The sequence below is a fragment of the Centropristis striata genome, chromosome 7, assembly GCF_030273125.1.
Source record: "Centropristis striata isolate RG_2023a ecotype Rhode Island chromosome 7, C.striata_1.0, whole genome shotgun sequence".
Classification (NCBI taxonomy): domain Eukaryota; kingdom Metazoa; phylum Chordata; class Actinopteri; order Perciformes; family Serranidae; genus Centropristis; species Centropristis striata.
In genome coordinates, this window is record NC_081523.1 from 4,273,016 (window position 1) to 4,289,259 (window position 16,244).

Here is a 16,244-nt window from a genome sequence, read left to right on the forward strand (position 1 = left end):
TGAAGTCAGAACTGGCCGTTATTAGTGGCTCTGTGCCAGCTGCATATTAGCCGTGCTGTGCCACAAATCAATACTCTCTCATGTCTGTCTTTGCTTCAAGCTCTAGTGGTTTGGTGCCAAAAATGATTCAAATATATTCTTTATGTTGCAGCTGCAGCGCTCAGCGAGCTCTAAATCAGGCCTCCCCAGCTTCATCTCTCACTTATTTACATCCACACTGCAGGACACAAATAGTACAGCGGTAAATAGGAGGATGGGAAAAAATATCAATGTCAGTCATACTCTATAATCATGAAGCTGACAAACAAAGAGGCTTTTATTCTCCATGCTGTTTGTCCCGGGTTGCCTCTTGCTGTGTGTGTTATCTGTTTCCTGTTTTTCATCATCACAGTCATGATGCACATGTGACACACAGCAAACACACACACACACACAGAACACACAGATCCGTCCTACTTAAAGACGCAGGAACATGAAAAATACATATTCTCATCCTAATCAGGCATCCCTGTGAATAGTTTATGTACCTCTTGTTAAATCAGAATCTCCGGGGGGAAATTGCTCGATAAAATGCCAAATATATGTCAGAAAATCAGCACAGAGTATATTCTCCCTCAAAATCCCTCTCCCATCTTTTCTCTTTCTGTGAAATGATTTAAATGTTTTATGAATTATCCTACACTCAGGGGTGTTTACATAAGTAAATCCAATCAAATCTAATCAGGCTTTACGACTCGACAGCAGGAACAAAAACTGCACTTCAGTTTGAATCGTACTGTCTAACTGGAGATCTAACTGGTCAGGTGAGGGATGTGTGTCCACCCAACTCTTAATTAATTTTCACTTGACAGGATTTCTTAAATTAAGATTATTAAATCTAGAAATAAGCATGTTGAACACTTAAAATAATAAATTAACTCTTAAAACAAGATAAATTATCTAACACTTCTAAATCTAAAGTTGTTTTTATCTTGGTAAGAAACAAATAATTGTCAGGTCACTCTGCTCAGGCCAGTTCATCACTGCTGGCAGCTTTAATTTAACACACACACACACACACACACACACACACACACACACACACAGACGCTTCTTGCTTTATAGATAGATAGATAGATAGATATTTATTTGTACTATGGACAAATCTCAATCTGAAGTTGCTCTTGTAACTGCATGGCACAAATCTTCATTTTTACTGTGCAGAAGCTAAAGATGCTCTTGTGTCAGGTGTGTAGATTATCCATATCAATATGCCATTGTTTTTTGTTTTTTGTCCAGTGTTCTTATGTGATTTGTTCAGTGCTCTGTTTGCATCCAAAAGTTACAGCAACGAATCTCAAAAGCTCCAGATATATATAAAAAAGAAGCCATCTGTCTAACAAAGTAGCAGACCTCAAATACCTCACATGTTGTGTATCTTTTTCGGTCTCAAAATAAATTATGGTAATTTATTTACAACTCATTTGCACTGGCAAATGCTAATGCAAATTAAAAACCTGTCCATTTTCTTTTCTTTTTAAGTCACAATATATGCTCCAAACTGAAGCATAATTAAAAGTTTTTGTGATTATGTTTTGGCAACTTTGTGGATGTCAGGGAAAAGATCATTTTCTTACTTGAATCTTGAAAAAAATCCACATTCACTATGAGCATAAAAAAGGGAGATGCTGTCTTTTAAAAAAAAATAAAAAAATAAAATTAACCATCTTCTCTTGATGAACATATATACATACATATATTTCTCGCTAGAAATGTGATCAAAATCCATTTTTATGCAGAAACTAAGTCAAAATATTGATTTTTTTCACTAAAAATGAGAGAACTGTCCGCCATGTTTTTTGTTCTGACTGCCGGAACCTTAAAAGTCACGTGACTTGGAACAAACCAATAGGAACAAATATCCATGGAATAGCCACGGGATATGACTGTCACAACATGGTCTCACAGAAATCCGTGAAATAGCCACGGATTTCGCTTAACTCAAAATCCGTGGAATAGCCACGGAATCGCTCAAATTTCCGTGAAACTGACACAGATTTCGCTACAATGCAAGTTAATGACAGTCATATCCCGTGGCTATTCCATGGATATTTGTTCCTATTGGTTTGTTCCAAGTCACGTGACTTTCAAGGTCCCAGCGGTCAAAACAAAAAACATGGCGGACAGTTCTCTCATTTTTAGTGAAAAATCAATATTTTGACTTAGTTTCTGCATAAAAATGGATTTTGATCACATTTGTAGCGAGAAATATATGTTTTATTTTCTAAATATTCACTGAGTGAATGTACATAATCACTTTGTATGTTGGAATTGCCACGGGATATGACTCATCATTAACTTGCATTGTAGCGAAATCCGTGTCAGTTTCACAGAAATTTGAGTGATTCCGTGGCTATTCCACGGATTTTGAGTTAAGCGAATCCGGGGCTATTTCACAGATTCCTGTGAGACCATGTTGGTGTATGAGCATGTATACAAGATAAAAGAGATCAACATCCTGTTTCTCCTCCTGTCCTCCTTCAGGTTATGCTCCTGTCACAGGAATGTGCCACCCGGTCCGGAGCTGCACCCTCAACCACGAAGACGGCTTCTCCTCGGCCTTCGTTGTGGCTCACGAGACCGGACACGTGTACGTTCTCATTCTATCTTTTCTCTTCTCTGTCTGTGGAGGTATTTGAAGGTCTTAAACACACATATTCCTTTCCCCCAAGGAGAAACTGTACAGTTGTCCTTCTGCTCACATATTGAGTGTGAATGTCTTCCCGGGGCTTTGCTTCCCTCTGATCTCTATGGAAGCTGACATGTGGGACCTTTAAGCAGACGGGCCTTGAGCGCTCTGACAGCCAACATGTTTGTTTTTATTCAATCTCATGGTTTGTTTATCAAGCACATGTGCAGAAATACAATAACTCAGCCACCGTTTATCACGTCCCCCACACCACTTTCTCTTCTCCTGCCCTTTAATACATCATATACTCCACACTAGTGCAATGTATTTCACCTCTGAAGTACACACACACACACATTGTTGTACTTCTATCTTTGTGAGGACCCTCATTGGAACAGTGAATTCCCTTGCAAGGTTATAATAGTTTTGGATTTTTCATTAGTTTTAGTTTTAATTTTGTGGTGAATTTTTGTTTTCAAATTCAGTTAGTTTTAATGAGTTTTTAGAGTGAGTTTGCTAGTTTTAGTTTAGTATTCATTCGTTTTAGTGTTAGTTTTAGAAAGAAAGCGGTGAGAACAGGCCAAAATGTCCTCACTTTGCAAAAAATGTCCTCACTCTGTTGGTTAAAAACGTGTTCCGGTCCTCACTATGTAAGAAGTACAAGAACACACACACACACACACACACACACAAGCACACTCTTGTACTTCTATCTTTATGAGGACCCTCATTGGAACAGTGAATTCCCTTGGAAGGTTATAATATTTTTGGATTTTTCATTAGTTTTAGTTTTAATTTTGTGGTGAATTTTTGTTTTCAATTTCAGTTAGTTTTAGTTAGTTTTTAAAGTGAGTTTGCTAGTTTTAGTTTAGTATTTATTTATTTTAAATGCTTTAGTTTTAGTTTAGTTTTTATTAGTTTTAGTTTTTTGTAATGGGGTATTTGTTGGGTGGGAGATTAAAAGAGGTCACAGTAAATTTTGCCTTTATTTCCTTTGTCTTATCCATCTTCATTATGTATGAAAAAAGTTGACAAAGACAAAAACGAAGGACATTTTCACTATAATTTTAGTTAGTTTTGTAACCACACAATACAGTTTCAGTTAATTATCATTATCATGTAACCTTTAACCCTTAAAACAAAGTCTGAAATCTCAAAAAAGCCTTTAAAGAAGTGAGGACCGGCCGAAATGTCCTCACTTTGTTGGTTAAAAACGTGTTCCGGTCCTCACTATGTAGGAAGTACAAGAACACACACACACACACACACACACAAAGACACACAAGGCGCAATCAAACCCAGCTGGGAAGATGATTAGCACCTGCAGAGACTTTTACACCAGAAGTATAAAAATAATTGCAGCTCACTTCATACTTCGGCTGTTTAGAGTCACTAGGCAACCCCCCAAATCCTGCAGATATGCAAATCTTCAAACGTGCAGGTTGAACTTGCTCATTAATAAGACACAGAAGAGACAAACATACTGGGAAAAATAGACACATTTGGAGCAAACCATAGTGCTCTATATGCATTTAATTTAATACCAGAATCTAGTGGTTAGCACTAGAGGTGGGAATCACCAGAGGCCCCACGATACGATTTTATCGCGATACTTGAGTCACGATACGATATTATTGCGATTTTAAGAATTTCGCGATATGGTGAGTATTGCGATACAATATATTGCGATTTTACTGTTTAAAATTACTTATTTAACTGCATTTTGTGTCCACAAAATTAAATTAAATCAATAATTGTTTTGTCAAATAAGACAGTCTTTTTATTTTTTCACAATGAGAGTCAAACCAACAAAGTATTCAGTCAAACTGAACTGATATCAAACATGCAGTGCAACGTTTGCTCCGGTGTGACTTTCATGTTCTGCTCGAGTCTAAAGAACGTGAGACAGACGCTTCCAGTCATCTGTCACACAATGAGCCGTTATAGTCACATATGAATCTACTGCCCGCGACGTCCACGCAACACAAGTTATCGCTGTAGTATATCTGCTGTTCCCAAACTTTCCTCAACTTCAAGCTTTACTGCTGTGTATAGCTTTGATACGGCTGTGTCCGTGAAATAACGTCGGAGTCACATACCTGGTTCCAGTGTCTTTACCATGTAGCTAAAACCATCGTTTCCACAACGTTGTATGGCCTCAAGTCTTTGCACATGAAGCAAGCAATGGATTGTGTTATTTCCTTTGCGCGTTCTGAATTGAGAGGCAGTTTTGTCTATCTCATTCGTCCCTTCCTTGTTAAAAAAAAATCCAAAATAAATCCACACGCTTGACATTAACGCGGACGGTGCTCTCCTTATTTATTATCTCCGGTGCCGCCATCTTTGTTGTACCAACTTCTTCTGTCACGCTGACCGTCACCTCTACTGACCTCACCAGAATAATACTCAACAGCACCATGTAGTGGATCAAAAAAGCAATTGATTTCATTTTAAGTACCAAAGAATTCACTTCATTTTTTCCATTAATTATGACAAAAAAGTATCGATACTTGGCGGCCATGAATCGATATTATATTGCCACGCAAAATATCGCGATACTATGCTGTGTCGATTTTTCCCCCCACCTCTAGTTAGCACTCTCGCCTCACAGCAAGAGGGTCACTGGTTCGACTCCCGCCTGCAGCTCTTCTGTTGGAGTTTGCATGTTCTCCCCGTGTCACTGTGGGTTCTCTCTTGGTACTCCGGCTTCCTCCCACAGTCCAAAAACATGCACTTAGGTTAAATTGGTGACTCTAAATTATCCGTAGGAGTGAATGAGATGATGATGAGCAATCCTGCCAGTTATGGCAAAGTCTTTTCCTGTACCGTAATTAGAGAGCAGAAGAAGAAAAAAACTTCCTGTCATTGATACGAAGGTCCGAACTATAAAAAAAGTTGTTTTCACACTGCAAAAGGTTCGGACCTTGGTTGGTTTGGTCCGGACCGAGACCACCTCTTTTGGTCGGACCAAACTTTGGTCCTTTGGTGCGGACCGTGGTCCGCGGCACCTTTCACACCTGAATTTAGGTTCGGATCAAACTTAAAAGTCCTAAAGTCTGGACCAAACGAGATAGGTGTGAAAGCGCCCTAAGTAAGGAGGAAGTGAGTTCCATATCCTGGATCCTCTTTATGTGATGCTAAACTATGTCATATTATTAGGTAACAGTAAATAAGTAAAAGCCAGGACAGAACCGTGGAAGGAACCTCAGTGTGTTACAGGAGGAGGCTGTGAACTCTGCAGCAGACAGTCTGACTGACTTCTGGTCCTTGTGGCCGACGGCTGAACTGCAACAAATCAAATCTCAGGGCTGATAGTTTGGGGAAAATCTGCTCCGCTCTATTAATATCCACATTTCACACATCTGACAACCTTCGGCAAGGTGGAACGTCCAGCAGCTCACAGGACAAGAAACACTTTGCTGTTTTTTGTTTGCTTCTTGAAATTGAAGTGTGGTGTTAGTGTAGAGAAAAGAGAAGCTGCTGTTTGACAGAAGGACATGCAGGCTGAGACAGAAGAAGAACCGGCTGAGAGATCTCTGATCCACACACACACACAGAGTCTCCAGACGTCACGCTTGTTGCTCTGCTGCTGACCCTCGGGGCCAGAGAGCAGAAGGTTTCACATTCAGGAATCAATACACTCCACCCTGTGGAAAAACACATCAAACTAGGTGGAAACCATGAACTGTACTGCAAACACACTCTCACACACACACACACACAGCTGCTGCAACTTAGAATTCAATTTCAAGATGAAACCCACGTCGAGTAAAAAGAGAATAAAAATCCTAAGATAGCAGGCGAGTCTGTAAACTGCTCAGAGGAGGATGATGTTTGAAATGTGAAGTGCTTAGTAAGCTGGAGAGATAAATGACTGCAGGAGGCTCAGACAGCAGGAGAGATCTTAAAAAGCTATTTGTGAAGATTGTGCTGTGGATATAATGTCTACGTCTGATTTCTATTATAGATGTATTTCCATTTTTCATAGAGTCAGGCCGCTGTAAAGATTTTCTTTTTTACTTTTTTTTTTTTTTATAGATCGGTTTGTTGAAACACATCACATCATGTTACATGACCTTTACAAATAGATGCATGATTTTTTTTCCAATCAATCAACTTCAATCAGCTTTATTTATAGAGCCCTTTAAGACAGTGTTGGCTGATACAAAGTGCTGCACATGGCAGGACGGACCAACAATAAAAACAGAGAACAAGCAAAAACAACTGAAACAAAACGAGTCTCATGCTGGGAAAAAACAGTAAATAAAAGAGGGTTTTAAAATTAATCTTAATTTTAAAAAAACACAAAAAAACGAATAAAAACAAGTAGAAAACATACAAAACATCATCCCACCCCCACACCAGTTGGTCTTCCCTTTTCAAACATAATATCTCATCGACCACCTTACATTTGTATATTAATAATAATAATAATAATAATAATAATAATAATACATTAAATTTTTATAGCGCTTTTAAAGTGGCCAATCTGGGAGAAAAAAGTAGCTTTTTTCCCACTTTTTTCACATAAACCTGCGACTTTTTTCGCGCAGATTTGCCACTTTAAATCTCTTAAATCTGTGACTTTTTTTGCCACTTTAATCTAGTAAATTTGCACACAGCTGGACAAAAAAACAGAAAGTGTTGTTAACTCCTACAGCGTAGGAGTTGTAGCTACATTATTGAAATATGAGATAAGAGGCTGCCGTGTAGGATAGAATTTCTCAGTTGACCCTCGGAGTGAAAATTCGATTTTTTTCCATTTTAAGGAATGATATTAGAGTGTAAAGATCTTCAAACATCAGAACATATGGATTACATATGGATTTACACACAGCTCTCCTCCTGGTGGAGACTGAGCTGAAGTGTGACCTGAGGCAGAACCGCCAGTCAGTTTAACTTCTGCGAGGACGTTGTGGGTCGAGACGGCGTTTTTATCGATAACTGGCGTATAAGAAGAGTGCAGGGTGACACAGCCAGACGGCCACGAGAAACAAAGACTAAAACACAAACCAGGAGACTGTGACTTCATTCTCTGATCAGATCATTATTCATTTGACAAGTATGGAGTTGTTAATGCCATATTAATGTTCTGAATGTTGTGTACAGCCCCATTTATAATCAGTAGTTTTACACTGTATGGTGTGTTGAGCATATCAACAGTCCTGTCACTGGGCAGATTGATCTCTGCGTTCCACACATGGCAACAAGCAACAACCCCCAAAAACTTCCCAAAAAAATCTTCTTTATTTAGTCTATTTTAAGACAAAAAAACATTTTTTTTCCCTAACTGGCATCATAATGCATACCATAGAGCAGGGGTCACAAAATCAAATTACCTGGGGGCCGCTGGAGGCAGTATCAAAATGACCAAAAAAAGACACAAAATGACAAAAAAAAAAGACACAAAATGACTAAAAAAATACACAAAATGACCAAAAAAGACACAAAATGACTAAAAAAGACACAAAAAGACCAAAAAAAGACACAAAATGACCAAAAAAGACAAAAAATGACCAAAAAAAACACAAAATGACTAAAAAAGACACAAAATGACTAAAAAAAGACACAAAATGACAAAAAAACACAAAATGACCAAACAAGACACTAAATTACTTTAAAAAAAAGACACAAAATGACTAAAAAATACACAAAATGACCAAAAAAAAGACACAAAATGACTAAAAAATAAACAAAATGACCAAAAAAGACACATAATGACTAAAAAAAGAAGACAAAATGACCAAAAAAGACACAACAACAGACACAAAATGACCAAAAAAGACACAAAAAGACATGAAAAGGATTCAAAAATTGACAAAATAGCCCAAGACTCCATAGAGTTCAAAAGAAAAAAAAAGCACTTCTTCTTTTGCGTATAGCACTCCTGTATTGATTACTGTTGGCTATTAAAAGTGATCTACTTACTTGATTCCTGTGGTCTGAGGCTTGACGACAGCTTCAGCTAATAACATGTAATGTAATGTTTCTCAAACCTGGTGAAATGATCATCATTTAGGACAATACGCGACCTGTTTGTGTCAGTGAACCAGCGCTGGGCTGTGATTCACAGGCTGAGCTGCTTCTACTCTGCTTCAGCTGTAAACTCACTCACACATACTGTGCGCTCAACCACTGCATCACAATCCATTTGTGGATGAAATTAGTTTTGCCTTTCCATCTGTCAGTCTGTTCCCCTCTCTGTTTGACTCTAGGCTCTATCCTGCTCTACATGTTTGTGTAAGCTGGAGAACAGCAGCTCTTCCTTTCCTCTACATTCCTCCAGGTGTAACACTTGTTACAGTCCCACACATATGTTGGACTAAAGGACTAAAAAAGACACAAAATGACAAAAAAAGACACAAAATGACCAATAAAGACACATAATGACTAAAAAAAAGACACAAAATGACCAAAAAAGACACAAAAAGACCAAAAAAGGACACAAAAAGACCAAAAAAAGACACAAAATGACCAAAAAAGACACAAAATGACTAAAAAAGACACAAAAAGACCAAAAAAGGACACAAAAAGACCAAAAAAAGACACAAAATGACCAAAAAAGACACAAAATGACTAAAAAAGACACAAAATGACTAAAAAAAGACACAAAATGACCAAAAAAAGACACAAAATGACTAAAAAAGACACAAAATGACCAAAAAAGACACAAAAAGACCAAAAAAGGACACAAAAAGACCAAAAAAAGACACAAAATGACCAAAAAAGACACAAAATGACTAAAAAAGACACAAAATGACTAAAAAAAGACACAAAATGACCAAAAAAAGACACAAAATGACTAAAAAAGACACAAAATGACCAAAAAAAGACACATAATGACTAAAAAAAGAAGACAAAATAACCAAAAAAGACACAACAACAGACACAAAATGACCAAAAAAGACACAAAAAGACATGAAAAGGATTCAAAAATTGACAAAATAGCCCAAGACTCCATAGAGTGCAAAAGAAAAAAAAAGCTCTTCTTTTGCGTATAGCACTCCTGTATTGATTACTGTTGGCTATTAAAAGTTATCTACTAAAAAGACACACACACTCCTTTCCTCTACTTTCCTCCAGGTGTAACAGTTGTTATAGTCCCACACGTTTGTAGGCTTTTATTTACCCCGGATATGCAATATTGGTGGTATTGTGGTGATGAGATGAGCTGTTTAAGACACACTGGTGCCCTTAGAGTCCACTAACAAAGGATAGCATGTGTTTTGTTCATAATTAACCTGTTGCCATGGTGAGGACTTTTTGAAAAATGGCATGAAGCCATCCCTTGTTTCTAGGTAACCATCCACCATATTAATCATGTGATGAGATCATGAATCCAAGCAAGATTGAAGACTTTAGGGTCACAGTGCCTTTGTTACAGTTCATTTTTAATATTTTATACACTGTAAAAAATGTCTTTAGATTTTACGGTGAAAAACTGCTAAACCACGACAGTAAAATGATAAGTGAGTTAAATACACAAATATGTATTTCATGTAATATATATACAAGCCGTCACTGTAATTTTTGCATTTATCTTTTGTAAAAAATACTTTTTCTCACTGTTAAATGTACTAAACACATATCTCTACCAGAAATAGACTGTAATATTTAACGATTAAATTAAAATATTTTTAAATGGTAAATCTAATTTATGCGGCATTTATATATTCATATGTCAGCTATATGGCAAAACAGCGTTTCTTTTGATGGAAAGTGTATTTATACAGTAAAAAATAGAATAAAATCAACAGTGCTAATATCTTTTTACTGTAATATTTAAAAAAAGTTCTACCGTATTTATTACAGTAAAGTTCTGGCAACCACAGCTGCCGGTTTTTAACCGTAAAAACAACAGTTTTTTTTTTTTATAGTGCATGTTTGAAAAGTCAATTGACAATGCTACAATTTTACAATTTCATGTAGCAGACACTTTTATTCAAATAGTTCATACAACACAAGCAAAGATCCAATCAGAGGACACCATGTGGATATGTTTGAGTCCAACAGGACAAAGATAAAGTCAGGCAGTGTATATGGACAAATAGTGCAGAGAAGATATATATATATATATATATATATATATATATATATATATATATATACAGTACAGGCCAAAAGTTTGGACACACCCATCTCATTCAATGTGTTTTTCTTTATTTTCATGACTATTTACATTGTAGATTCTCACTGAAGGCATCAAAACTATGAATGAACACATATGGAATTATGTACTTAACAAAAAAAGTGTGAAATAACTGAAAACATGTCTTGTATTTTAGATTCCTCAAAGTAACCACCCTTTGCTTACTAGAATATAAGACATGTTTTCAGTTATTTCACACTTTTTTGTTAAGTACATAATTCCACACGTGTTCATTAATAGTTTTGATGAATTTACAATGTAAATAGTCATGAAAATAAAGGAAACGCATTGAATCAGAAGGTGTGTCCAAACTTTTGGCCTGTACTGTATATATACATATATATTATATATTATATGACCAGTGGGGTGATATGCTCTGGTTGAAGTTCTGGATCATCTGCAGAGGCTTGAAGGTTCATGCAGGGAGAGCGACCAGTAGAACCAGTAGAGAGCTGCAGTATCTTTACACAGTAGAACCAGTAGAGAGCTGCAGTATCTTTACACAGTAGAACCAGTAGAGAGCTGCAGTATCTAGTTGTGTAACCTGCTCGGTCATGTGGGTCTCATCTTCTTGTTGTTGTACAGAGAAAATTGACAAAATCTGTTTATGGAGGCCTCGTGAACCTTAAAGGTTAGTCCGTCATCAATCACGAAACCCAAGTTTTGTGCAGAACTTGTGGTGAGCTGATCCGAGCTCAATATTCATCTGCTGAAACATGACAAAAAGCTCCGTCTCAGAGAGGTCGAGCTGAAGGAGGTGTTGTGTCATCCATGTTTTATAATATGTAACATCAGCAAAGCACGAAGAGACACGAGCTGAGAATGTGAGATTTCTCATCTGAACTCAGTATAGTTCATCGTGGTAATATTTGAGACTAATTATTATGCCGAGACAAAGTTTAAGTCAACAGAGGCTCAGCAGCCTCTTCAGATGGTCTTTGTAGCTGCCGGAGCAGAGTCAGAGGGGATGTTGATTTAATCAGCAGCAAAGTGAACAAATGAAAGACAGGGTGACATTGAGGAGACGCCTGGAGAGAAAACTGACAAAGAAGAAGTCAAGACGTGTCAGACTCACTCACTCATCAGCTGCTGACAGCCAGGTTGAGTGGCGTTGATCTTTTGTTGTGAAACAGATAGTCTGTCACCACGTGTAACTGATAACACGTTAGAATGTGATTTATGGATTTAACAGACGTTATGAACCCAACGACCTGGAACAGTCCGTTAGATTGTTTTCAGAGCTCTGGAGTGTGTTATTTTGTTCAAACTGTCATTGAACCATGTTCAAAATATCAGACATTTTTTAAAGGCTTGTTTGTCATCTTTTGTGTGTGTGTGTGTGTGTGTGTGTGTTCTTGTACTTCCTACATAGTGAGGACTGGAACACATTTTTAACCAACGCAGTGAGGACATTTTTGCAATTTTGGCCGGTCCTCACTTCTTTAAAGGCTTTTTTTTTAATTTAAGACTTTGTTTTAGGGTTAAGGTTACAAAAAAATGATGTTGTCGTCTTTGTCAACTTTTTTTCATACATAATGAAGATGGATCAGACAAAGGAAATAAAGGCAAAATTTACTGTGACCTCTTTTAATCTCCCACCCAACAAATACCCCATTACAAAAAACTAAAACTAACACTAAAACTAATAAAAACTAAACTAAAACTAAAGCATTTAAAAAAATAAATACTAAACTAAAACTAGCAAACTCACTCTAAAAAATAATTAAAACTAACTGAATTTGAAAACAAAAATTCACAACGAAATTAAAACTAAAACTAATGAAAAATCCCAAACTATTATAACCTTGCAAGGGAATTCACTGTTCCAATGAGGGTCCTCATAAAGATAGAAGTACAAGAATGTGTGTGTGTGTGTGTGTGTGTGTGTCAGTAAGTAATCAAGTGCCTGTCAGCTCTAACAGCACCTGAAGGCCCCCCCCACCTTTCTGATGTCAACAAATTTAGTAACTTTCCAAAACCGACAATGCAACAATTCAGTCAGGTGAGCAGGGTGACAAAATAAATCTTCCTTTTTTCATTCCTCGCATGAATACTTCTGTCACTTCTGCAGCACAAGTCATTCCTTTGATGAGAGACTGTCAAAAAGTTTGTGACACTTGTACACATGTACAACTCAAAGAAATCAAGGAGGTAGTGCCATAAAGCAAGGACGAGGCTATGATGGACTGCTTCTTACTTTGCCTCCAGGTTTGAACATTTTCTCCCTCAGATGTTGTTGTTTGAGGCAACTTTCTGTTCTGAACAGGGAAGCAACTGTGGAAGTGCCTAAACCTGCATTCTACCTAATGACCTGCAGGGGGCGACTCCATAGGTTGCAAAAAGAAGTCAGATTGTAGGGCTGCACAATTAAACAAATTTTAATCGTGATCACGATTTTGGCCGGCACAGTTAAATTAACGTGATCGTCTGCGATATTTCCATTTTAAAATGCGTCTCTCCTGCATATCTAATCAATCTCTTTCTACACCAGTAGTCCACCAACCACCAGGGGGCGAACAAATAATTAAGGTTTCATGAAGCTGCCTAAATAAATATCCAGCGAGCGCTAAGCAGGATGTGACGTGGTACTCAACGCCACAAAAACATGCCATTTGTAAAAGCGAAGCAGTGTTGCCAATTTAGCGACTTTTCAGACCCCCTTAGCGACTATTTTTCAAAAAGTGACTGGCGACAAATCCAGAGATTTTTTCTGGTGTTATTGGAGACTTTTGGAGACTCGTTCTTACTCTTCTTAAAGAGCGAGTCTAAGCAGCACAGTCCTCCTGCAGCAGTCTCTCCCAGCTGCAGTCACAGAGCCGGAGGGGATGTTAACCCCTTAGCGTGCAGTCTGCAAATTGCTAACAGGCTAACAGTTAGCTCTGTAGCAGTACAGTGTGTATGTGCTAACAGGCTAACAGTAAGCTCTGTAGCAGTACAGTGTGTATGTGCTAACAGGCTAACAGTTAGCTCTGTAGCAGTACAGTGTGTATGTGCTAACAGGCTAACAGTTAGCTCTGTAGCAGTACAGTGTGTATGTGCTGCTGCTGCAGGAGGTGTTCACTTAGCGATCTCTGTTTGTTTACAACAAGCACCAGACACTAAAAACTGTTGCTATTGTTTGTTTAAAAGTGGTGCAATAAAAATACAGATGTTTTCCATAACATGATGAATAATCGTGATGACAATATTGATCAAAATAATCGTGATTATCATTTTGGCCATAATCGTGCAGCCCTATCAGATTATACAGAAGTCTCTGAGAAAATGACTTCTCGACCTGATTTGTTACCTCAGTTAACTTTTTCCTAATGAGTTTATGGTCTCAATCATTAGTTTGAACTAGTGCTGCACTACATCTTCACATTAGACGACAAACAAAATGGAGAAATAGAAATCATGCTCGTTGAGTCCAGTAGGTTTTTTTTCTTATTCCTGGCCATAAATGCACGTGTCGAAAGCAGGGACAGTTTCACAAGCTTTTCCTGGAGCTGCAGAAGGGCCTTCACATTTCTTTATTTCTTTTCAAATAGGAATGTTGGTGACATTGAAATAAATGCACAACATCAACACTTCATCTGCTGACCAAGAGGTTTATTGATCCCCACTGCAAAACATGAACTGTCCTTAAGATCAAGCATGGTACAGGATGTACAGCAGGGCACAATGTACAGCTTCTGTTAGTTTTTTGGTTTTAATTCCAGGTTGTGTGATGTGATGAAGGCTGGAGAACAGCAAGGAATATATAATATATAAGAAAAATACTATGTATCCCTATAAAACCTCTGTAATAATATAACAACATGTGTGACAAGAGAGGCAGTTAGAGGAAAGAACACAATATGAATATAAATGATGAATAAAGATGGCTGGGGCCCACAGGGGCCACTCGCAGTAAACACTCAACACAAAACAAAGAGAAGTACCCACCATCTGTCCTCTTTATAAACCACGTACCGGTCCCTCTTTAAGGCGTTTGTTATTTGTCACAGTTACATTAATGACCTTGTAAGTTCACACAATAAGTATGCAGTGTTCAATTATTTTTCAAAACAGCATTTTTTTTTTCTCTTAAGCCCGCCATCTGCAGATATCAGTTCTCTATGTACATCAGTGCACATGGACATCATAAATGGTTTACAGATTAACTTCTTCAAAACCATTTTTAAATGACTCTTCTCTGGGTTTTTAGCTTCTAAAATCCACATGAAGTTTTTTTTTTTCCCCCATCAAAGCGGAGTGGAAAATCAAGAATTCCGTAGGACATTTCCTTTTATTTCAAGGACAGTCAGTATTGATCTCAGTTATATATCTATTATATATCTGTTTTATGAGAACATGAAGTGTGATAGTTCAGTCCTGACTTGAGAAAATAGACGGATCAACCCCAACTCTTGGTCCACTAACTAGCTTTTGTCTCAGCTGTCATTGAGATGGAGCTGTTGACATGCAAGCTGATTGGTTGTTATTTTATCCATTGCACTTTCAGGACTCTGAACTTATTTAGATATATGGGTCAATGACGTGATCTAACGCAGTGTCAGTTGGTGTAACCAGTCATTTTTCCCCCCATAAAAATTGGATTATATCGAGGGAAATAAATGTGAAATAAAATGAGAAAAAATACAATCCACGTTTACATTGCAACACTATGGTATATTTTTACAACATATTTTTACATAATTTGTCAAAACTTTTGAAAAAAATTGTATTTAGAATATGTTCTGCTCAATATTGACGAAATGTGTAAATGTAGAAATACAAAAAAATAATAATAATTTGATGTTTTTTTTAAATTAAGTAATTGTATGTATAAGTCCACTTAAATACAATGTAGGTGGATGAAGTATTTAATATTTATCATTTTTTTGTGGTTACACCATTTGACATCTTGCCAACCCTTATTTGTCACTGACCCATATATCCATCAATCCATCCATTTTCCTCCGCTTATTTGGGGCCGGGTCGCGGGGGCAGCAGGCTAAGCAGGGCATTCCAGACGTCCCTCTCCCCAGCCACAACGTCCAGCTCCTCCTGGGGGACCCCGAGGCGTTCCCAGGCCAGGAGAGAGATATAATCCCTCCACCGTGTTCTGGGTCTTCCCCGGGGCCTCCTACCAGTTGGACCTGGAACTCCTCTAACGGGAGGCGCCCGGGAGGCATCCTGGCAACCAGATAATCAAACCACCTCAGCTTACTCCTTTAGAGGAGAAGGAGCAGCGGCTCTACTCCGAGCTCCCTCCGGATGTCTGAGCTCCTCACCCTATCTCTAAGGCTGAGCCCAGCCACCCTACGGAGGAAGCTCATTTCAGCCGCTTGTATCCATGATCTCATTCTTTCGGTCACTACCCAAAGCTCATGACCATAGGTGAGGGTTGGAACGTAGATGGACCGGTAAATCGAGAGCTTTGCCTTCAGGCTCAGCTCCTTC

At 37.9% G+C, this 16,244-nt stretch overlaps 1 protein-coding gene across 1 annotated transcript in view; it reads left to right on the forward strand.

Moving 5' to 3' along the window:
* Positions 1-16,244, forward strand: part of adamts3 (ADAM metallopeptidase with thrombospondin type 1 motif, 3) — a 270,315-nt gene that overhangs the window by 155,583 nt on the left and 98,488 nt on the right. The window contains exon 8 of the mRNA XM_059338163.1: positions 2,524-2,629. Coding sequence (XP_059194146.1) covers positions 2,524-2,629 — 106 coding nt within the window. The remainder of the gene's footprint in view (positions 1-2,523; positions 2,630-16,244) is intronic.